The sequence below is a fragment of the Microcaecilia unicolor genome, chromosome 9 (genome assembly GCF_901765095.1).
Source record: "Microcaecilia unicolor chromosome 9, aMicUni1.1, whole genome shotgun sequence".
In the NCBI taxonomy this organism is placed as follows: domain Eukaryota; kingdom Metazoa; phylum Chordata; class Amphibia; order Gymnophiona; family Siphonopidae; genus Microcaecilia; species Microcaecilia unicolor.
Genome location: NC_044039.1, coordinates 3616429 through 3640871, shown reverse-complemented (window position 1 = coordinate 3640871; position 24443 = coordinate 3616429). Strand labels below are relative to the sequence as shown.

The 24443-nt window shown below is 44.3% G+C and overlaps 1 protein-coding gene across 1 annotated transcript; it reads left to right on the top strand.

The window, feature by feature from the left end:
- The first annotated feature begins 73 nt into the window (after positions 1-73).
- Positions 74-19212, top strand: FBXO7 (F-box protein 7). The gene is given in 12 exon segments (XM_030215478.1): positions 74-130; positions 3481-3627; positions 7524-7656; positions 9810-10107; positions 10881-11117; positions 13104-13245; positions 14162-14245; positions 15758-15853; positions 16243-16419; positions 16664-16701; positions 18198-18251; positions 18253-19212. Coding segments are annotated over 10 exon segments (1566 nt in total). The 5' UTR covers positions 74-130; positions 3481-3627; positions 7524-7534; the 3' UTR covers positions 18571-19212.
- The last annotated feature ends 5231 nt before the right edge of the window (positions 19213-24443 follow it).

Sequence of the window (24443 nt, the reverse complement as noted above, 5' to 3'; positions counted from 1 at the left end):
CTGTGTGACGGGAGCCTGTGAAGGCCAAACTTGCTCCGTCCCCTCCTCCTTCCCCTTCACCACCGCGCGCCGACTCTTCCTGAATGGACGGCGTCGGCCCCTCACCACCAGCGCTGCCCCGCCGGCCCTTGTTATTATAAGCACCAGCAAGAGAGGTGAGTGTGTGTGCGGTGACGCTGCGTACGCTTTGCAGCGCTCTAGAAATGCTAAATAGTAGTAGCAGCATTTACCGGGGGGGAAGGGGTGTTTGGGAACGCTGTCTCGTGCGTGCGCGTGCACGAAAAGCTCGGGGCTTCAGTGGCTCATCAATTTACCGCTTGTTGTATCATTTATGCTTTAATATTTGCAGTCTCTGGTTCTTTGTTGTATTGCATAGACATAAGTGGTTAATAACGTTTATAATTCGGTTGTGCACGTGTTAGAAAAACCTCAATAAAGATGGTTCCCCCCCAAAAAGAAAGGGGCAGCTTGGGTCGGGGCGCTTTGCTGCTGCTGTTGCTGTCGCTGAAGCCCGCCCTGCCCTGCGTCTCGCGCGCTTCTTCCCAGTGACGTGGAGAGAAAGGGGCGTGGTTTCGCGCTGAGTTCTAATTCTGTGCCAGAGCGAGGCGGAGGCGGTGGCGACCCCGGCGGTAGCGGAGGAGCGACATATGTAAGACCCGGGGTGGAGGAGGAGGAGGAGGGAGACAGTGAGCGACTCTGCTGCTCCAGTCCCGGGTGCTTCTTCCCCTCCCCCCAGGACCAGGGACATGTGGGGCCCGGGCTGTGCTTCCTTCAACTTGGGGGGGGGGGGAGGGGGCATTGCCCTGTTTACATCTCACTGACGCCGGCCCTTCCCGGTATTTGGGGGGGGGGGGGGCAAAGCATTACCCAACACAGCCTTCTGTGGGGGGGGGGGGGCAAAGCATTACCCAACACAGCCTTCTGTGGGGGGGGGGGGGGCAAAGCATTACCCAACACAGCCTTCTATGGGGGGAGGGGGGGCAAAGCATTACCCAACACAGCCTTCTGTGGGGGGGAGGGGGGGCAAAGCATTACCCAACACAGCCTTCTATGGGGGGGAGGGGGGGCAAAGCATTACCCAACACAGCCTTCTATGGGGGGGGGGCAAAGCATTACCCAACACAGCCTTCTGTGGGGGGGGGGGGGGGCAAAGCATTACCCAACACAGCCTTCTATGGGGGGGGAGGGGGGGCAAAGCATTACCCAACACAGCCTTCTGTGGGGGGGAGGGGGGCAAAGCATTACCCAACACAGCCTTCTGTGGGGGGGAGGGGGGCAAAGCATTACCCAACACAGCCTTCTATGGGGGGGGGGGGCAAAGCATTACCCAACACAGCCTTCTGTGGGGGAGGGGGGGCAAAGCATTACCCAACACAGCCTTCTGTGGGGGGGAGGGGGGGCAAAGCATTACCCAACACAGCCTTCTATGGGGGGGAGGGGGGGCAAAGCATTACCCAACACAGCCTTCTATGGGGGGGGGGGGCAAAGCATTACCCAACACAGCCTTCTATGGGGGGGGCAAAGCATTACCCAACACAGCCTTCTATGGGGGGGGGGGGGCAAAGCATTACCCAACACAGCCTTCTGTGGAGCAAGGCAGTCATAGGAAGGTTGACACTCATGAGAATCGGGCGGGGGGCTGGGAACTGACCCTCCCCCGGGTACCCATTGCTCTATTTGCATCCCACCCCTGGCTGCCCCTAATCCCCTGCATTCACCCAAATGATTCCCCTTAATTTTTAGTGCCTGGGGGGGGGGGGGGGGGGCAAAGCATTACCCAACGCAGCCTTCTATGGAGCAAGGCAGTCATAGGAAGGTTGACACTCATGAGAGTCGGGCGGGGGGCTGGGAACCGACCCTCCCCCGGGTACCCATTGCTCTGTTTGCATCCCACCCCTGGCTGCCCCTAATCCCCTGCATTCACCCAAATGATTCCCCTTAATTTTTAGTGCCTGCAGGACGGTTTTATTCTCCCCATATTTTTTATTTTGGGTGGGGTGACTTTCACACACTCTTGGTAAATAATACCAAGGGAAAAAAAATACATATTCTACTGATTTGTACCGGATCCTGCAGCACCCTACATATGAGATACTCTAAGAAAATTGGCGGGGGCGGGCGGCCAGCCAGCCAGCGGTTTTTGTTTGATGATACTGTGGTTTCTTTGTGTATTGCAAATGGGATTGTTTACTAATACAGGAAATGTATTATGATATGTTTTAAACTGCATCCAGCTCAGAAGCAGAAATTACATTGCCCTGGGCCCAAATCCTTTCTACTACTACTTAACATTTTAAGAGAGCTACTAGAGTTGCGCAGCACTGTACAAATTAACAAGGAAGGACGGTCCCTGCTCAAAGGAGCTTACCATCTAAAGGACGAAATGTCAAGTTGGGGCAGTCTACATTTCCTGAGAAGAGGTGTAGTGGTTAGGTGCCGAAAGCGACATTGAAGAGGTGGACTTTGAGCAAGGACTTGAAGATGGGCAGGGAGGGGGCCTGGCGTATGGGCTCAGGGAGTTTATTCCAAGCATGGGGTGAGGCGAGGCAGAAAGGGTGGAGCCTGGAGTTGGCGGTGGTGGAGAAGGGTACTGAAAGAAATGATTTGTCTTGGGAGCGGAGGTTACGTGTAGGAACGTAGGGGGAGATGAGGGTAGAGAGGTAAAGAGGGGCTGCAGATCGAGTGCATTTGTAGGTTAGTAGGAGAAGCTTGAACTGTATGCGATACCTGATCGGAAGCCAGTGAAGTGACTTGAGGAGAGGGGTGATATGAGTATATCGGTCTAGGCGGAAGATAAGACGCGCAGCAGAGTTCTGAACGGACTGAAGGGGGGATAGATGGTTAAGTGGGAGGCCAGTGAGGAGTAAGTTGCAGTAGTCAAGGCGAGAGGTAATGAGAGAGTGGATGAGAGTTCAGGTGGTGTGCTCGGGGAGGAAGGGGCGAATTTTGCTAATGTTATAGAGGAAGAAGCGACAGGTCTTGGCTATCTGCTGGATATGCGCAGAGAAGGAGAGGGAGGAGTCGAAGATGACACCGAGGTTGTTGGCAGATGAGACGGGGATGATGAGGGTGTTATCAACTGAGATAGAGAGTGGAGGGAGAGGAGAAGTGGGTTTGGGTGGGAAGACAATAAGTTCAGTCTTGGCCATGTTCAGTTTCAGGTGGCGGTTGGACATCCAGGCAGCATTGTCGGATAAGCAGGCCGATACTTTCTGTAACTGAAGGCAATTGAGTGCTCGTGGACTTTGGACGCACCTTCCCAAATTTATGCCCTGACCCCCCCTGCATGTTTAACACCAGCCCAGGCTCTGCTTTTCACCTGTTTCTCCCACAAAATCCATGTGCAGCAAACACACATGGATTTTGTTAGCTCCCATGGTGTCTAGTGAGCCCAGAGTCTGTAGTGTTAGCGATCACACTTCCTGTGCTGATTAGGTTGTTACCGTGACAGCAGAAGTAATACATATATTAATTATATAGGTGCAACAGAGGGAGCTCAGCTGTTGAAACATCATTCCAGACCCTCTTAAGATGCATTGAGCTACGTGGAAATATCCGCACGTCAACATTAGAAACTCCAGTGCTTGTGCAGTTCTGGTGTTTCACTAGAAAGTTACTACCCTCCAGGTGATTAATGGTACTTTTTGTGTGTATTGTTTATATGGGCAAATGTCTGGTGTAGCCAAGATGTTGATTTCATGTCTGTGTAAAACCCTGAAAGCAGCTTTCTGTTTTCCAGTAAAGTGAAACTGAAAGCTAAAAATGAAAGTTGTTAACCGAGCATGTTTAAGCACCGTGAAACCTTAAAATAGTTGCTCTTACCAGTTTCAAGACTGTGCTGGCAGTCAGCACCGCTAATTGGTTAACCATACACAGTGCTCAATTAGGCACACATTGTTGTGCTGTCTACCAGTGCATTCCTTTATGACTGTATATGGATACATATATCTAGTGCAACCATCAGGATTGATTCCTGAGGCAAGGCCCTCTGTGGCCTAAACATGGCCCACATTGAGTCGATGATACCTGTTATTAATATTAGAATAGATTATTGCACTACAACAACATTCGTTTGCTGGAATTTTGTGTCACCTTTGCTGTTTGTACTTCTTCCCTTCATTTGTTTATCTAAATTATTTCACAAAAATGGGTTTTATTTATTTATTTATTTTTGTTACATTTGTACCCCGCGCTTTCCCACTCATGGCAGGCTCTATGCGGCAGGCAATGGAGGGTTAAGTGACTTGCCCAGAGTCACAAGGAGCTGCCTGTGCCGGGAATTGAACTCAGTTCCCCAGGACCAAAGTCCACCACCCTAACCACTAGGCCACTCCTCCACTCCTGTACGTTTTAACTCCAGGCTGGCAGACGTCACAGTGAGTAATCTGCCAGTGGGCCAGTTGAGTTGAAATTTGTGGTTGGGCTGTTTGGTTAAGATTTGGAATCCAGTTGATAGGTACAAGACAATCTGTAGAGCAGAACCTGGTGAGGAAATGACTGTATAATATTTTATTATTTATTGCATTTGTATCCCACATTTTCCCACCTGTTTGCAGGCTCAATGTGGCTTACGATACATCCATGAATGGTGGAAATATATAAGAGAATATACAGTTAGTATTACATAAGGATATTGGGTAACATGATAATGATGAAACATGATAGTAGTGTAGCAAGCAAATATTATAAGACAGTTCTGGATATATGTGTAGGAGTTCATTTGTTGATCTTTGTGGTACGCCTTGTTTGTTTTTTTTCTTTTTTTTTCTTTATTTATCATTTTACTTAATTACATTCACATTTATCACGTAAATGTAAGGAAAAACAGAAATTAATATAAGGAAAAAGAAAAAACATTTTCTCTCAACAATATATATAAATAATTGTCCACAATTGGGGGATCCAAGATCAGGAAAACAATCTCAAAGAAAATAAGAAAAACACGAAGTGGTTAATCTTACAAATTCATATTTTCTGAGGGAGGAAGGTTAATCGGTAATTGCAGCCGGTACAGTGGTAACTAAAGGAAGTTGCTGCAGAGGGTTCTTCATCTGTTCTTTTAACTCCACAAACTCTTGTAATTTCTTGGGTTCAACAAATAAGTAATAAGGAAATAAAACACTTACAAGGGAATCGCTCTAGGAAGGTCCCACCTAGGGCAATGATTCTTGGCTTAAAAGCCAAGAGTTTACTCCTCCTAGTCTGCGATTCGCTTGATATATCAGGAAATATATTTATCTTTGAACCCAAAAAACTATCAGCCATGTATCGGAAATACAATTTCAAAACATTATTCCTATCTAAATCAAAGGCAAAAGTCACTAGTAATATATCATTCTCATTTTTCCTTAATTGGTTCTCCAGAAGTTCCACTTTTTTACAAGAAACATGACTGTCCTTCATTACCAGATTAACTGATTTTCGTAGAGAAACCATTTCCGTAATCAAAGTCTCTATTTTTATATCTTGGACTTTCACTTTGTTAGATAAGTATTGATATAATCACATATTTATTCCTGAAAAATGTTTGACATCTGAAGAAGAGAATTATTCACACTCTGCAGCACTTCCCATAGTGCGTCCATTATGACATTTGGCTTCACCAGGTCCAATTTCTCCACAGAAACCGCTCCAGATATCTTTGGGGGGGAAGAGCTCACTCTCCAATCCCCCAGTTGGTTTATTATCTGGAGTCAATGCTGCGCCAGGACCTCCTCAGATCGCGTGAGAATCCTAACCCACTTCGGGCGTTTCCACTGTCGACCTTCATAGCGAAGCGTTACTGTTTCCGGGTCTTGGAGAGGTCATGCCAACAGGGGGACTCAAAGTCACTCCCTCTCCACTGAGATTCGGCAATAAAGCCTTGCTGTTCCCCGTAGCAGGAACCGATATCCCCGACGTTATGATCCCGAATCTCCAAAGTAGACTGAGAAGTGGTGGGAACCCCAGCCGTGTTCGAGGAGGACAACACCATGGCTTTGCCTTTTTTCTTCCCCATTCTCTGGGGAGCGCACCTACTTCTTCAGGTATTCTGGTGTAAAACGGGAACTCAACTCACGTACGTCCTCCCTCGATGCCATCTTGGATCCTCCAGTTTGGGACACTCTTTGTCTGGTTTCTCCTTAGAGGCCTGTCTGATATGGGTAACCCTTCAGCATAGCCCTCTAAGTCATTGAAACACGGAAGCCCCTCCACCACTTACAAGGTGGTGTCCCTTCGGAGGGGGTGGTACGCCTTGTTGAAGAGATGGGTCTTCAGTAGTTTGCGGAAGTTAGTTAATTCATAGATCGTTTTCAGGCTGCGTGGCAGCGCGTTCCAGAATTGTGTGCTCAAGTAGGAAAAGGTTGACGCATGCGTTAGTTTGTATTTTAGAGTTTAGCTCCGCTGGTGTTTCCTTTATTTTTCATTGTTGCTTTAGATGTGTAATTATGAATTATAGCTTCTCTCGTTTTGCTGGTTTGTGCATAGCTGATAACATTCATTAAAACATTGAAAGTGAACTGAAAATTGTGGGTGGAAAGTTAAACATCGTCCTGCTGTTTACACTGGTTAAACATGACCTCAGTATGAGCGAGTTCATCGTTACAAGGGCTAAAGTGGAATAGTGTTCTAGTTTGAGAGACACGCGTGTTGTTTTGCTTTGCTTATGTTGGACTACGTAGCATTTCCTATTTTATTTATTTTACATTTTTTTATTTATAACCATTTAAATTTTTACAAGTGATAAAACAACTTGCCGGAAATACAGAGAAAGCAATATGTAGGAATTATTTCAGTCAGGTAATTCTGTTCTCTTCCTTAGACCACTAAATAGGGAGAGTGAAACAAGACAAGGAGATCAATTAAACAGTAAACAGAAAATAAAACCCATGGTATTAACCTGATTATCCCCAGATATTACTCGTCTAATTCATTATTCCACATTGATCATCTGGTTGGCTTCTTCAAGGCCAATATGGTGTACAGTCAAATCATTTCATTAAAAACATACTTATTGTCCAATATTAGTTAGAAATAATACATCTGATTACATTCTTTCTCTTTTGAAAAACCAGAAGTTATTTAACAATACATATACTTAAGCATCTCTTTTTAAGGGAAATATTCCATAGCGCGACTCAGGTTGTCGGGGATTATGCCTTAAATTGTTATTACAATCTGTTTCCTCCTTTGTGTGAATGTACTTTTTTGTGCTTTGCATACCTGGTTTGAAAGATAAAATTTTACAATAAGTAGAGTTAGGCAAACATGGGAGTTTGAAAATGGGGGTGGGGGTGAGGGACGAATAGTTTTAAAATCTTGAATTTTCTTTATTTTCAAGTAGTACATATTTTGTTCAAAATTTATTTTAATATGCATTATACAGTGTCACAGGGGCTTGTCAGGCAGGTTTATGCAGTGTCTCGCAAAATCCGTTAGTGCAGGGTGATTCAGAAAAATGCACAGAGCTGCGGCGGGGCAGCATCCTGTAACTTGGTGGCGTGAATTGCCTTCTACACTAAACATTTTCTCTCTCTCCTAAGGGCCCTTGACCATGAAGCTCCGTGTACGGGTGAAGAAACAGACCAGTTGGGTGGAACTGGAGTCCGAGGAGTCCACCCTGGGTGACCTGCAAAGCAAGCTCTGTGACTCAATCTTACCTGCCTTGGGTTACAGGTACAGCAGGAAATTCACATAAAGGGAGGTTCTGGCAGCATTTTGATGGAGCCAGCTGAATTGTCATCTTTAAATGCTTTTTGTGGGGGTAGAGTAAATGCATCTCTTTCTGCCTGATAAGTGTGGAAAAATCTGATATTTCACAGGTGTAGAAAACATGATTAAACTATGGAGGTGATAGAGCACCATATGTTTTAAAGTAGGTCAAATAGTGACGTAGTAATTTACCTACATATATGCTGGGAGGGGATAGAACTCTGATCGAATTTGGATTATTGTTTGGATTTAATTACTCATGTTTCCAAACAAGCTAAGGGCTACATTTACTAATGTGTAACCTTATTTATCATCCTCACTTTAATATTCCCTTATCTCTTGTTTGTCCTGTTTGTCTGGCCTAATTAGATTGTAAGCTCTGTCGAGCAGGGACTATCTCTTCATGTTCAAGTGTACAGCACTGCGTACGTCTAGTAGCGCTATAGAAATAAGTAGTAGTAGTCGTCTTTGGGATTCCGGAATCTTGCTACTCTTTGGGATTCTAGAATCTTGCTGCTCTTTGGGATTCTAGAATCTTGCTACTCTTTGGGATTCCAGAATCTTTGCTACTCTTTGGGATTCTAGAATCTTGCTACTCTTTATCCTTATCCCTTATTTGTCCTGTTTGTCTGTCCTAATTACATTGTAAGCTCTGTTGAGCAGGGACTGTCTCTTCATGTTCAAGTGTACAGCGCTACGTACGTCTAGTAGCGCTATAGAAATGATAAGTAGTAGTAGTAGTGTTAACACTATGTAACGTACATTATCTACTGCAAGCCCTATTATTTTCAGTGGCCTCTTTGCTGGAAACTCACATTAATTGCATTAACATGCATTAATGCCTAGTGTACCTGAATATAACTCTTCTTGAGGTGATAGCAAAATTCAAGTAAATGAATCATTAATCTAGTCTACCCCATTTCCTTGTTTTGGAGTAGCTTAGCACTTTGATCAGTGAGCTGAGAAATCAAGGAGGCTATGATTCAAATACCACGTTTCCATGGATGTTCTTTGTGACCTTGGGCAAGTCACTTAACCCTCTGTTATCGTATGTATAAACCAGATTTATTAACATGCATTAAGTGATTTTACCCAAGATCACAAGGGGCGGCAGTGGGATTTGAACCTGTTTTTTTGGGGTCTGTTTTATTTTTATTTTATTTGTTAGCCGCCTTTATCAAGAGATTCACCCAAGGCGCTGTGCATCAGGTACGGTTTAACATAAAACTTACAATTTTGTTAACAGCATAACAATAGTAAAATAATTAAGAATAAACATATACAATAAATGATGTAAACTTGAAAAAAGTAGATTGAACCCTATTAATAGAACTACTGGGTTTCATCTTATTTGTCGTGCCGGGAATCACTCAGTTTAGTAAAGAAGGCCGCTAATTTTTAACTATTTCTATACTTCTTTCATCTTGATAGCTTAGAGCCTGTTTTGTGGATCAGTGAAACAGTTTCTAGTTTTAATGCAGTTTAAATTATATTTGTTAGACAACAGAATGCGAAAAAACTTTCCAAGAGAAGATTTTTACAAGCTGCTGTATTAAGCTGTTTTGAATTAAGGCAGGTTTAGTAATTGATAACATGAATAACCACAATCCGTTCCCTGGAAATCTGTTTTATTCCAACAATGGGATTTATAGTTGATGTTAAAACTGGGAATAATTCAGGGAGCAGTTGGCTAAAATAGACCTGAATATGTTTTCCAGAAAAAAAAAAAAAAAAGTAAGCTGTCTGGCTTTAATGGTCAACAACTTGCTCACATCATCGCAGGCTGAACCAGTGTGTTCTAAGAGGATTCTCAGGCCTTGCCACTCCCTTATCTCTGTCTCCCAGCTCATATGATGTCATCAACATTTCATGATAAACCTTTTCTGTTCAGGTTGCTGAAATGCAGTTGAACCCTGCTAAAACCTATAACTGTATGGTCTAAACAGAACTAAAAAAATAAGTCAACGATCAAATGAAAGCAGGAAGCTGAGATCAGAGAGGTTCCACGAGATGTAGCAGTGGAGCATTTTTTGGGATATCTATAAGGAGGGTCTGTGTTCATGTTTTCTCTGATGTGATGGCTCCTTTAACTTTGTGCTCTGTCGTTCTCTTTACAGTGCTGACACACCTTTTACAATCACACTGAATGGCAAAGATCCCCTCACCGGAGAACAGGAGACTCTCGTTTCTTATGGAATTGTTTCTGGGGATTTGATCTGTTTATTAATTCCAGAATCTGCTATGGCATGCTCTTCACCTCAGCGGTATTCCCCACTCTCTGTCTCACCTCAGAGCAATCAGGTAGCTCACAGTGTAATTACTGTGTACAGCCAGGCCAGGAGAGCAGCTGAAGAAGGTCCAGATGAATCCGTGCGGAACTCCAGCACTGTGACAGGGATCCAGAATAACTCTACGGTGAGTACTTAGCTGAAACCAGGAGGCTTTGACTAAAATAGGACAGGACGCTGCCCTGCTGAACATAGTCATGTGTGCTGCAGGTTCTGTCATAAGTAGAACTGACCTGGGGATGAGTAATAAATTAACTGTGATTCGCATTCATGTGGTGTCCAGTAATTCTGCTCGAGTTAGGCTTAAGTGCTGTTAGTGGGATACGACAGAGCTCATGGCTTGGTTGGTTATATGGTTTCAAAACGCTTGCATCTGAAATACAGGAGGCCAGCAGGCTGGTCAAAGGGTCTCTGATGCCCGCTTCCCCCATGCTTCCCCCCACCCCTAGGGACAGCTCAAGGCCCCCTTCCCCCCCAGGAAGTCCAGCATCTCCTCTTTCCCTTTCTAACCACATATTCCCCCACAACCACACACAGGTAGCCTGCATCTCTTTCTCTTTAAACTCCGTGCCCCTCCCCCACGAAGTCCAGTGCCCCATCTCACACACACCCCTTCGGTTGCAGAGTCCTCATCTTCCTCTCCTTACCCTGGTCCAGATTGCACCTCTTTCTGGTTACTTCAAAAGTACTGGGTTAAGGAAGGGGAGGTGTCATTGCCCCTTAAATGCTGATGCCTAGGCCACCTAGTGACAGGGCCAGCCCTGGACACTAAGATGTACCAGAGGGCTGTGAGTGGGGAAGAATTTACTCTAAAGCAAGTTTGTGTGCAATGCCCTGCAAAATTTAATCCTTTGAGGCACTGTTAATGAAACTTGTTTGTTTCTTTTCCTGATTTTTAAGTTAGGAGGAAGCAGGGATTCTGGAGAATCAAACTTCAGGGTTGTCCCAGCAGATATGGGTACAGAAGAAGTCCCAGCACCCTGTCCCTTGGAGCCAATGCTGTGCAGTGAGGCTACAGATGGGCATGTGCCACACTCCTTGGAGACTTTATACCATGCGGCTGAGTGCACCAGCTCCAACGATGCCCTGGTTGTGGTTGTGCATCTTCTCATGCTGGAGACAGGCTACTTACCTAAGGTAAGAGAACAAGCAGGGGTGTAACTTCGAAGGAGCACAATGGCACTCCCAATGTTTTAACTTGGAAACATGGCCTGGGGCAGATCCTCTAGCGCTGGTTAGATTGCCAGGCTTCTCCAAGTTCAGTCCTGGAAGGCTGCAAGCAGACCAGGTTTTCAGGATATCCCTAATGAATATGCTTTCCTTAATTCCAAACTCAGGGTTACACTCTCAATAATTAGTCGCAATACATAAGTATCACCAATATCATTGACTAATACAATGTTTATACCAAATACAAAGTAAAAATATACAACCATTCAAAACCCATTCATGCACTGTTTAAAATTACAATCTTTATTACAAAACCATATTCTAACAATTATTTATCTCATAACACCATAACACCCATCCCCCCCCTCCCCCCAGTTTTAAAACATAATTGAGCACCCTCTGACGTATGAAGATGGGATGGGTAGCTTGCCAGGTGCCCTTGACCTGGATTGGCCGCCGTCGGGGACGGGATGCTGGGCTCGATGGACCTTTGGTCTTTTCCCAGTGTGGCATTACTTATGTACGTATGATTTATCATTTCTACATCACCTTTCAAGAAGATTCCCTGTCACTGCTTTTTGCTTTCTATGGCACTTAAAACTCCTTGGGCAGTGGATTTAGCCTTAATCCTAAAATGATAATGATCCACAGTCAACAATCACACTTAACTATTTTAGATTACTCCTCAGAAGGAAGGGATCCCCAGAAGCTTAGCCGGTGGTGGGAGGCAGGGCTGGTGGTTGGGAGGCAGGGATAGTGCTGGGCAGACTTATACGGTCTGTGCCAGAGCCGGTGGTGGGTGGCGGGGCGGGTGGTTGGGAGGTGGGGATAGTGCTGGGCAGACTTATACGGTCTGTGCCAGAGCCGGTGGTGGGAGGCGGGGCTGGTGGTTGGGAGGCGGGGATAGTGCTGGGCAGACTTATACGGTCTGTGCCCTGAAAAAGACGGGTACAAATCAAGGTAAGGTATACACAAAAAATGACACGTGAGTTTATCTTGTTGGGCAGACTGGGTGGACCGTGCAGGTCTTTTTCTGCCGTCATCTACTATGTTACTTGTATCTCTATAGTTGAAATGATCAACAATTAGTGGAATACTGTAGCAAAAGGTTTATCAACTGACATCAGGTTGACTTAGAGGGCTAATTAATCAAAACTGAAAACATCTCTGACTGTGACATAAAGGAAGGTGCATATAATTGTCTTGGAGTAGAGAAAAGATCAATAAAGAATATTGCAGGGGATCAAAATTGATATTGAAAAGTGCTTTGGTGGCTTGTGCTTTATTCAATACTGTGAATCAGCATGCAAGTCCTGCACTCACAAACCACTTTTGAATCGTAGATTGGCCCTGTTAAAGATCTTAAAATATTGGACGTAAGAACAAGAAAATTGTTCCATGCCCACAAGTTAATCTTACAAGTATTAGTGTATGCCGAGATTGTACATTCCAAGATCCAAAGTAAAAATGGGCATTATAGAAATAGATTATACATTGAGGATTATCATAGATTTTCTGCCTTATTTAACAGTATTGGCAGGCTCAAATATAAAGGTGAATGTCCAGAACTGGGCTCCATCCTTAAAACTTGGGCAAGCGTTTAGATGGATAGAAGATCGAGGCAGGTAGGGAAGTGTATGCAAAATGTATAGGGTATTCTAACCACGGGAGAAATCTGGTGTAATATTGCAAGTTAAACACACAGTCCAAACTTTGTGGTCTAAGAAAGAGAGAGATTGTATATAATCCATATATCTAGTTGGGATTGTTTCTTCTTATATTGTATTAATGTGCAATCATCTCTGCATTACTGTTTGCAAGTGACCCTTGTAAAATGAAAAATTATAAATAAATGATTAAAAGAAGAAAACACAGTCCATGTACTTGGATGCTGCTTTGGAGAGGTTTTTTTTTTGCTTTAAACAATGTTTTGTCCTCATTCTCTGCACACAGGGATCTGACAGCAAAGTCCTACTGATGCCAGACAGATGGCGAAATGGAGGCATTTACAAGCTGCAGTATACACATCCCCTCTGTGACGTAGGTTTTGCCACACTCACCTGCGTGCCCATGGGGAAGCTGATCGTTGTCAACGGTACTGTGCTCCCAGACCTCTGCCTGCAGCCGTGGCAATAGACTGTATGAAAGAACTTGGTTAGGGACAAGATAATATCCAGAGAATCCAATGCCTCAAATACCCAGCAATGCACCTGAGAATGTAGAGTAACAGCAGATGCTTTTGTGTCACTTGTCTGACTTGAGAGAAGCTGAGGTGCAGCTGCCTTCTGTCTTATACCCTGGGAGATTTGTGTGTGTGTGTGTGTGTCCTTATTGTACGGGTCGTGCTCTCTGCTTGTGGTGAACAGAGGGAATAGAGTGGATTTAGCTAGCACAGGGGTGGGAAACCACAGTCTTCAAGGACCACAACCCAGTTGGATTTCCACCGTGAATATGCATGAAGTTAATTTTCATGTACTGCTTCTGTTGCATGCAAATTGATCTCCTGCATAGTCATTGTGAAAATCTTGAAAACCCGCCTGGGGTGTGGCCCTTGAGGACCTTGGTTGCCCACCCCTTTGTTAGCTGACTGGAGGCACTGAAAGACTGTTAAGAGGCAGCGGTATAGAGAGATTTGGATGTGTTTTTATAGCATGTGTTATACAAAGAGCCTTTTAGAGTTTTTAGCGCAGCCGAGTTGATATATATCCATGCAGATCCAGTTTAAATGAAGAGATTAGGTACTAGGTGCAGGGAGGAAAGATAAAAGCTTGCAAACTTTAACACTGTGTTTAAAATTTAATGCTGTAAGTTGAACTCCTGGGTCAGTGGTGGAGTAAGTTTACACACCTCTCTGGAGTTAGTAATAATTAGGGCTGAGTCCAAAGTTGGACTTCAGTTTGATGTGTTCCTCTCTGCACACATAAGAAAGAGAAAACTGATGAAATGCTTCTCTCAAATAATTTGCTGGCCGCACAGCTAGTACAACTTCTGCTTTTCTTTTTTATTTGTAGCTACACTGAAGGTCAATAACAGCATTAAAAGTGTGAAGAGGCTGCAGCTGTCGCCGGCATCCTATGTCATTTTTGAGCATCAAAGTACAGTATCTGTTTTCTCTTTATTCTCACTTGAAAGTGTCTGGTTCTCTTCAGGGAGCCTTTGTGTGGTGGTGTCTGTTCTGTGTAGTAGCCAGACGTAGCAGTGGCTTGTCTCATGGCCAGAGGCTCAGAGTGCATCTCCCTTTAGAACTGCTTCCACATAGATCCACTGCAGCCCCCATATTCCAGGGCAGTAAGAGCTACTCCAGCACCTGTTCCATGTTTATAGATTCTTATATAATAATTTGGATTTTAACCTGCTTTAGCAAATAATGCTCAAGGCAGCTTACTGTAATTTTTTTTTAGAATTAAGGAACAAGTCCCTGTCCCAAAGAGTTTACCATCTAAGTGGGTACTTGAGGTGGTGGAAGATGGAGTAACTTGCCCCGTGATCAGTGAGATCTGAATGCCTGTCTTCTTGCTTTTCAGGTCCATTGTGATAACCACTAGGCCGCTCTTATCCTATATAATAATTTGCACCTCCAGCGTAACATCTCCTGGCTGCCTGGGTTCGTAACATCTCCTGACGTCAGCCAGCCTCCAGCGTTCCATTCCCCCTCACTGTCCCGCCCTCGCGTCAAGACGTAATGACGTCAGAGGGTGGAACAGTGAGAGGGAAGGGAACGCTGGAAGCGAGCTGAAGTCAGGAAGGATGTTACGAATGGAATGGAAGCCAGCGCCAGCCAGCCAGAGAACGTTCAGGTACAAATCGAGGGGAGGAGAGAATCAAGGGACATTGAGGGGAGGAAGGGAGGGCAGAGGAGAATTGATGGACATGGATGGGATGGGAGGATAGTAGAGGAGAGAATTGCGGGACATGGATGGGAGGGAAGAATTGCTGGACATGGAGGGGAGGGAAGAATTGCTGGACATGGAGGGGTGGGTAGGGGAGAGAGAAAAAAGCTTTCGTGACAGCCTTCCTAGGGCCCGTTTCATTGTTGAGGAAACGGACTGGTTCCGCTAGTTAACAGTATTAAGACGTAGAGGAATAAAGTGGAATCCAGAAGCTTTCTCTTTTCACACACAGAAAATGATGTGACATTTATTTATATACTGTCTGCAAGCTTGAAAGCTGTCTAAGCAGTGTTTTACAAAGGCTATGATATATGTTTGAGCTCTGATGGAAAGTATTTATTTGACTTCTTTATTGTTTTTTAAGTGAATATTATGTATGTTTTATATTGTTATGTGCATGTGGCCTTGTTTCCTGTCTTGAGCAGGGATATTTGTGGGTTATAACGTTTTTTAAGTAAGTAGAATCGGGTACAGTAGGTATTTTTCTGTCCTTGGAAGGCTCACATGAAGGCAGACTGCTTAGAACGAGGCTAGATTAAACACCCTGGTTCTTCGTTGGGAGAATTGTGTACATCAGTTACTCCCTGCCTGTTTTATATTATACAGTTGTATACGCTATTCTGTTTTCTTATGCCCGGTACACACTTTCGCCCTTTGCAGAGAACCTAAATGTCATTGCAGCGATGTTTGTTTAAGCTGTGGTTTTGTTTCCCTCAGAGGACAACGTTGCCAGAGTCTACCAGGATCTACAGAAGCTGTCACGAATGTTTAAAGATCAGCTGGTATATCCTTTACTGGCCTCCGCTCGACAAGGTAAGAGCTGCGCCTCCAGAGTTCTTTCTCCTTTGCCTCTGCTTTCTACCACCCTCAAAAAGGGGTCCTGGCTGACCTCCAGCTACAGAAGCCCCCAAAACCAGTTAGGAGAAGATCTTTACTATGCTGTCTTATGTGGGGTGAATAATAAGGGGAAAATATATATATATGGTAGTAAGGAGAAAGATATTAAATTGGGTGTTGAAGTGTTTCTTCTTTCAGCTAAGAATGTCCTCCTCATAATCTAATTAGGCTTATTTTATGAGGGCCTTGTTCTGTTTGTCAACATATGAAACAATTAAACTTTCGGTCTAAATAGGTGAAAGTGTGTATGTAGCAGCAGTTCAGTTGTGTGGCCTCCTTGTAAGACCTTCTCTCCCCTCCTGCAGCTCTGAACCTCCCAGATATCTTTGGCCTGGTCGTTCTCCCACTGGAGCTGAAACTGCGTATTTTCCGACTCCTGGATATTCGCTCTGTTCTCTCTCTTTCCACTGTGTGTCATGATCTCTGTGCAGTGGCCAACGATTCGGCGCTTTGGCGGTTCCTGTACCTGCGTGACTTTCGAGGTGCGTCCCTTCTCACTTCTGCAGGGTGGCAAGACCGTGGAGCCACTCCCACACTGGGTAATAATGGTGGCAAAACGGCTTTGTGCTTTCCTGTAACACTTCAGCTGTACCACCCTGTGGTATTTCAGGGGTGATCAGTCGACTTCATCTTAAGTGCCACTTCAGAAAACAAAAACTCATTTGTTTGAAGGGTTTCATGTAAAGACGACAAAGTACAGAGCTTTTATTTTTATTTTCTGCACAGATCCTATGTCCAGGCCTCGAGATACAGACTGGAAAGAAGTAAGTGATGTGTAGACAGCAAAATTCACACCTTCTTCTGTGTTGACAGGTTATAAGGGTATTACAAGAAAACGTCCGAATGAAATGTTAAGCCCTGGATGGACGCCAAGGTGTCAGGATTAGAGCAGGGCTAATAGCTCAGTTCTTAACACATTTTTAGCATCCTCTTTACACGACACTGGGGCCCAGATGCACTAAACTTTAACGACCCTTTAACGAAAAAATTTTCAACCGTAGCATGCATTAAAGGCCATTTTCCGACGACGCTAGCAGCTACGAAAACGGAATGCAAACGAGTCACTTACAATTGCAATGTGGACAATTCGGGATGCACTAACCATACCGACGATTGCACCGAATCATTTACCGTGAAATATTTAACGTGAGGTCAGAGCTGTCGTTAAGGCCTGAGCTGTCATACAGAGACTGCTCCGGCTTCTCCCTGCAGTATAAAATCCAAGCTGGCACGTTGAAAATAGAAATAACCCACACAAACACGTGGCTCCCTGCTTCCCTCTGCATAAAATAGAAAATGAAAACAAAATCAAAAAAGGATCAGGAAGGGGCAAAGGCGCTCGTCAGGAGCGTCCTGTATGGACGGCCTTGCCCCCCCCCCCCCCCCCCCCCCCGCCCGAGGTCGCCGCTGCTCCCCGCTTCCCTAAAAAATCAAAACAGAAATCAAAAGTTTAGCTGCCCCGGCCCCCCTCCCTTCCTGTCTCTCTCTTTCTCCTTCTCCCACAGCCCCGCCCCTCTGAGGTCATCGCCTCCACTCCACCGGACCCCCCTCCGCCTTACCGGGCCCGCGCAGCACCTCTCACCTCTGTGTGAAGGCGCTGCACGGGCAGAAGATCATCTGATCGCCGCGAGTGAGTCTTCAGGATGTCTCTCTCCTGTCCTGACCTGGGCCCGCCCCCAGTCTGACGTAAGAAACCTACGTCAGACGGAGGCGGGCCCAGGTCAGGGAAGGGAGACGGCTTGTTTTTTTTTTGGTGCATTCTTCGTTTTTTAAAATTCGTTAAGGACTTTTACGTTTTAGATTTTTTTACGTTTGGTTGATGCATCTGGGCCTTGGAGTCAACTTTACTAACAAACCCAAGTGGCCAACCTGCGCAGAAAAAACAAATCAAAAATAACAAACAGAAACAGGTCTAATTAAGCAAACGGTACAAGGAGAGGGACAAGTCACAAGGCTTGTTAGGTATGCTCAGCATCATTCCACAGCAGACCCCTTATTTAAAGTTTTTCCAATCTTCCAGATGCTTGTAGTTTTCTGTTTTTATTGATGTGAGTGTATGTCAGACTGTCATAGCATGCTACGACAGTAACAGTGGGTTTTATCTCATAGCTGCAGCTATAGTTAGGTTTTATATCATAACCGAAGTTATTTGGTGATCAAATCAGTGAAGTATTTTAGGATATGTGCATTGCATTATATATTTAATAATTTTTACCATCGTAACACACCTGAAGTAAGAAATAATCTTTCTGTCCTACAGCTGTACAAAAAGAAGCACAAACAGAAGAAAGAAGCTATTCGCTGGAGACACATGTTTTTTCCTGCCATCGCCCCCTCATCCTATCCCATTCCACCCAAACCCCTTCTATCCCACGCCTTTTGCTCCCAGTCCTATCTACCCCCCAGGGATCATCGGCGGAGAGTATGACCAAAGACCGGTGCTGCCGTTTGTTGGGGATCCTATCAACTCTCTCATCCCAGGCAGCGGACAGACCCCTAGCAGATTTCCACCTTTCCGACCTCACTTTGATCCGATTGGCCCGCTGCCAGAGCCTAGCCCAACCCTGCCTGGACGCTCTGGTCCAAGACCCACCCGTGGACGTCCATCTGACATCCGTCGGATGTTCATCTGACCGCCTCTCTGCATTGTGCTATTGTTATGAGCCACTGGGGAATTTAGTGCTACAGAAAATAACATCTCGGATGGGGTCTCCCTTTTCCTTAAGTGAAAAACCAAATCTCGAACTGTGTACAAGCGTCTGTTTCTTCAGTTGCACCGAGGTGGGGCTGGCTGAGTTGAGAACTGAACAAACTCGGCAGTCGAATAAGGAGAGAGTGGGACATGACAATATTTCATACTGAAAATTTAAGCACTAGGTTCCTCCAGATTCATAATAGGGGCCAGATGTCACGAAGCTTAGTAGAGGGTGGGGGACATTTTCTGGTTCTGGGGCCACACAGCATCCCTGGTTCGTGGGATAGGAGCAGTGGCTTAGTCCTATCCCTGGCATTCGGAGGCATCCTGAATTATTGGGGGTGCTGTGATTTTGCAGGAACAGGACAGTGTCTGTAGATGCAGGTTCAGTGCAAGCCTTGAGTTTTAAGAATTTTTTCCTTGACCTAAGTGGGTTTGTCTCTTTGCCTTTTCCTTGCACAGCGCATATGCAACCAGAAGGTGGCAGTCATGGGGTTTGTGTGACTGTGCATTGAAGGAAAAGTCTGATCCAAGCATGGATATATTTTTTTTTCTTTTCCCATCAGAAGCTTCTCTTGGAGACACAGCAAATGCTAAACTGCTGGCCTTGAGCTTGCTCTGCTGCTGTGTGGCATATTTTATAGAGATACATATATTATATTTTTTAAGACAGCAGGAAGCTTCTTTTCTTGATTAGTTGCCCTGAGTCAGAAAAATGTGCACTTTATTGCCACATCACTTAATGGCATGTTCTAGACATCTGGCCATTTTGTTTGTAGTGTGCATCTGTTCCTTCTAGAGCGAAACTAACTCTCACTAAAAGCAAACTCCAGCCACTTTAAGCTCCTTGCCGCTGCTGACCACTGACTTTGCACAGAGATGTGCAGGAATGAGTTCTGGAGGCTGGAAGAGGTGTGGATGGCTAGCACTTCCCTTTCCTCACCGGCAGCTCTGGCTGAGAAGTAGTTTGGATATATAAAAAAAAAAAAAAAAACCCAGCTTGTGTGACTGCCACCCGTAGATAAAATTGCTTTTCACAGCTAGAATCTTGAAAATGGCTTGTTCTAAACCTGTCATACAAGCGGCAAATCTTTTTTTTTCTTAAAAGATCTTTTGGATACAAGCTAGTGGTCCAAACACTTATATTGTATCCCACTATAAACCTTATAAACACCTCAATTCATACAACAAGAAATTTTTTTGAATTTTTTACATTTTTTAAAGTATTTAAATGGCCTCAGCGATGTCCATTGCCATCCAAATTATCATAATGGCAATGTTACACGACATCCATCATCTTCATAAGCCCACTTAAGTTGCATCTTTATTTATTATTTCAAAAACTATATTAAAAACTAGTATGTCTTATATTAATAATAGTTTTTGAAATAATAAATAAAGAGCAACTTAAGTGGGCTTATGAAGATGCTGGATTGTGTGTAACATTGCCATTATGATAATTTTGGATTGGCAATGGACATCGCTGAGGCCATTTAAATACTTTAAAAAATTTAAAAAATTCAAAAAAATTTCTTCTTGTTCTAAACCTTAGCATCTTGGTGGCATAATCACTTTCCTTTCTCTTCCTACTGTAGGATAACGTGTTATGGTTGTGTGTGGTTTGGAATAAAATATAAGCCCGCTATTATTATTATTTTTTTTTTTTAATTGGCTTCTGATGAGGACTGATCTATCCTCCATGCCCAGCATTTGCAATGAAAGTAGGAATGCTTTCTGAATGTGTTAAGCTTTAATTCTTTCTAGAGTTTAAGTGAAGAATGGACCAGTACGGGGCACACTAACAAAATTATCTTATCTATGACCATTATTTTTCAAATAAATTTTATTTAACTGTTCGCCTTTCTACTCGCACGAGAAGCAAAAGGGCTCATTTCTCCCTCTCTGTTCAGATAATGTGGGTGTGATCCATATTACAGGATGTGAGGGAGAGCCAGACCAGTGGCTTTCTGCGCTGTTATCCCAGCAGGATGCCAGTATGTGCAAATGGTCTTCACTGCACAGAAAAATCAGGACTACAAGTCCCCAGCTAGACCAGATGGGGATCCCCTGAGCAATAAGTCTTTCTTGTAGTGTCTTTGCAATGAAGATAACATTTTAATGAGCTACTAAGGTGTTGGTTGTGGGAGGTAAAGTGATGAAAGCCACATGTGATCATTTGATAGCCCTCTAAAACGAGAAGAAACCGGTTGCAATAAGTGAAGGGAAATGTTGCTTCTAGAGGCAGATGTTCCTGCTGCATGAGCAGTGCTTCGCAGTGTTACAGGCCCCTCGTAGGCGCAGTCAGTGAGGGATTGGCAAGGATATTAACTATGATTTCCAAAGAAAAAATGAGCTAGCCTACGAAGTTCCACATCATTGCCAGAGGCAGAAGTAGAGAAGCATTCTAGATGAGTGAAGATAAGGATTGGTTATTTAACTCTAGGGCCAGCTGAGAAATGATTGTAGCACTATTTTCTCACAGACAGACGTGTGCAATGTTTTTGCTGTAAGCGATGGAGGTGGTTTCAGGAAAAATGCCCCACGCCATGACAGCTTTCTTACGTGGTGCCCCAGAAGGTTTGAGCTTTGCATATACTCTCCAAACATTTATTCTTAAAGCAAAAAAAAAATCATTTTTATTTTAAATAAAGTGCTATTAATTTGGAATTGTGTTGTGGTACTTTGTGTATGTTATGTGGAATGATGTATAACAGAAACCTACCTCGATGCAGCTCTGCAGAAGATTGTGTAACAGATATTGGTTAGCTCAAAGCAAATGATTTTTTTTTTTACATAACGTATGAATGAATAAATTGAGTGAGTGATTTTTCAGGAAGGGAAAGGCATGTGGTATCCTGCAGCTCAATTGGGGCCTCTGCTCAGTTGGAACTAGCTGCTAGTACAGTGCTAAGTACAATCGGGGTCTGCATGGTTGCAGCCTGTGTGGTGCTGTTCAGTCTGAGAAACGAAGCTGTGAAAACCAAGGTTCAAAGTTTATTTGAGATTCTGAAAATCAGCAAAGACTCTACACAGTTTACAAAGTAAGACAGGGGGATGCACATAAAGACAGGACAAAACAAAATGCAATCCAGGGGAGGCAAACAAGGGATTAAGTTTACAATTAGTAGAAAGCCTGGCCAAACCCAGCAGCGGGTGCTGCCAAATTCTTTCTGGCCCTCTGACCCACTTAGGTCCACACCTCTAACAAACTATTAAGCTCTTGTCCCAGAGCCCAAATTTAAATGCCCATCAGATGTGAGAACAGGAGCTGAGTTTTCTGTCCTGCATCAGTGTTTTCAAGCTGAACTCTAAAGAAACGAGTGAGTGCTGATACGCTGTAAAGAAGGAAGCTTGCTGTCTTTAATTTGAGCGCTTGATTACAGTAATGGGAATGTAGTATGACAACCTTGTAACATCCAGAAATCAGAAGGTGAGAACATAAATGCAGACTTGCACAAGGGGAATCAATTTGACTAGTGTAAAATTACACTGGGGGAGGCGCGCACAAGGGGAGCAGAAGGCAGCACATCAAAGAGAAAACCATGAAAACAAGAGTTTGCCTCTGTCTTAAAATATAGATGCTAAAACAAGTATCAAAAATCTTCGTCATTTGTGGGGCCTTCTGAACTGTGACAGAAAGTGTGGTGAACAAATGTTATTAACAAAACAAAAGCAAAAAAAAAAAAAAAAAAAACACCCTACTGTGCAGTAAACAGTAAAGAAAAGAGTAGAGGTGGACCAAAGATGCCTTTCCAGCCAACCAATAAGTCAAATGTCTATATTAGCACCACAACAATGAAGGACATGACATGGGGCCATCGGTCTTTTGGTGGGGAAAACCGCCTACTTCAGGAGTCACACTAAACAGTATCAACAGAATGATCGCTACCTAAACATGTATACTCTGGAGGAAGGGAGAAACAGGGGTGATATGATACAGACGTTCAAAATATTTGAAAGGTATTAATCCGCAAACGAACCTTTTCCGGAGATGCGAAGGCGTAGAATGAGATTGAAGGGGGGGCAGACTCAAGAAAAAATGTCAGGAAGTATTTTTTCACAGAGAGAGTGGTGGATACTTGGAATGCCTTCCTGCGGGAGATGGTGGAAATGAAAACGGTAACGGAATTCAAACATGCATGGGATAAACATAAAGGAATCCTGTTCAGAAGGAATGGATCCTCAGGAGCTTAGCCGAGATTGGGTGGCAGGAGAGGCGGGGATGGTGCTGGGCAGACTTATACGTCTGTGCCAGAGCCAGTGGTGGGAGGGCGGGGATAGTGCTGGGCAGACTTACGGTCTGTGCCAGAACCGGTGGTGGGAGGCGGGGCTGGTGGTTGGGAGGCGGGGGATAGTGCGGGCAGACTTATACGGTCCTGTGCCAGAACCGATGGTGGGAGGCGGGGATAGTGCTGGGCAGACTTAGATGGTCTGTGGCCCTGAAAAAGACAGGTACAATCAGGTAAGGTATACACAAAAAATGGCACATGTGAGTTTATCTTGTTGGGCAGACTGGATGGACCATGCAGGTCTTTTTCTGCCGTCATCTACTATGTTACACATGGATGGCGCAGAGACTAACGGCCAAAGTGCAAATATACCATTGGTAACCCAGCTGTTGAGCTGCGTAGCAATTGAGGCCTGCGTGGTTACCAGCGGTATTCCCACCATGTATTTTGCTATGTTTGCCCTTTGGCCATTAGCCTCTGCGCCTTCCGCGAAGAGTAGCCAATCATTCTGTTGATAACAGTTTAGTAATGACTCCCTGAAGCAGGTGGTTTTCCCCCTGCCGAAACACGGTCCCAGGTCAGGTCATTCATTGTTGTGGTGCTTAATAAAGACATTTGACTTATTGATTGGCTCAAAGTTGTCTTTGTCCAACTCTACTCTTTTTTTTGTTTTTTTACTGAACAAATGTTTTAATACATGAAACGCTATTTGATATGATGTGACTGACCATGATGGTTACTGAGAGGGCTCAGAGATTTGTCTAGCCGTTTTGGACACCCAGCAGGAATTGTCTGTCCATCTAATCGTCATAAGCATTAGCTTTCTGGGGTCTGCATACAACTGAACAGTGAAAAACTTTCATGTCAGAAGCATTTTGGAAACACTACAGAGTTAGCCCCACTCTTTAGTAGTATGCCATTTGGCAACGGCCAGGAACAAAGCTGCCGTGTTATGTATATATATTAAATAATGTCTGAAAAACCACAATAAGTCTTCCTAAATCAGTTTCCACAGAAATTCCTCTGTAAACATTATTATGTGAAGATTATGTGATAAATGGAACACTGAACATAAAAGTAACACTTGACTGATGATTAGGGAAACTCAGGAAAGAAGACATAACATTTCCCTGCAACTCTACCCAGCATCAAATGAGCAATGCATGCAGAAGTCACATCTCGGAAATTTTCAGCCTTTTGAGGGGTAGAAGTGGGTTGCTGTCTATAAGCACGGTATACACTCCAGGGTCTATAGGTATTTAGCCACACGATCCAGGAACTGTGAGGTGGTTTACTCAGAGAAGCATGTGGGTGAATGTGAATCCCCACTGGTTGTGGCTGCTCTTCAGCACTTCCCATTGTGTCCAAGTGCATTTGGGCAGTAAGGACAGAGCACTGTTGCTTTCAGCTTTGGCTGGTATCTATCTGCTGGTTCACCATCCACCTCAGAGCTGTCTGCATGTCTGCTTTGTTAAGTGCAATAATAATACCTACACCTTGGGGGTCGTGGTTGGAATGGGAAGGTCCCCTGGAAAATCTAGGCTGGTGGGGAAAGGGTATCGTTCAATCTGGGTTGCTGACC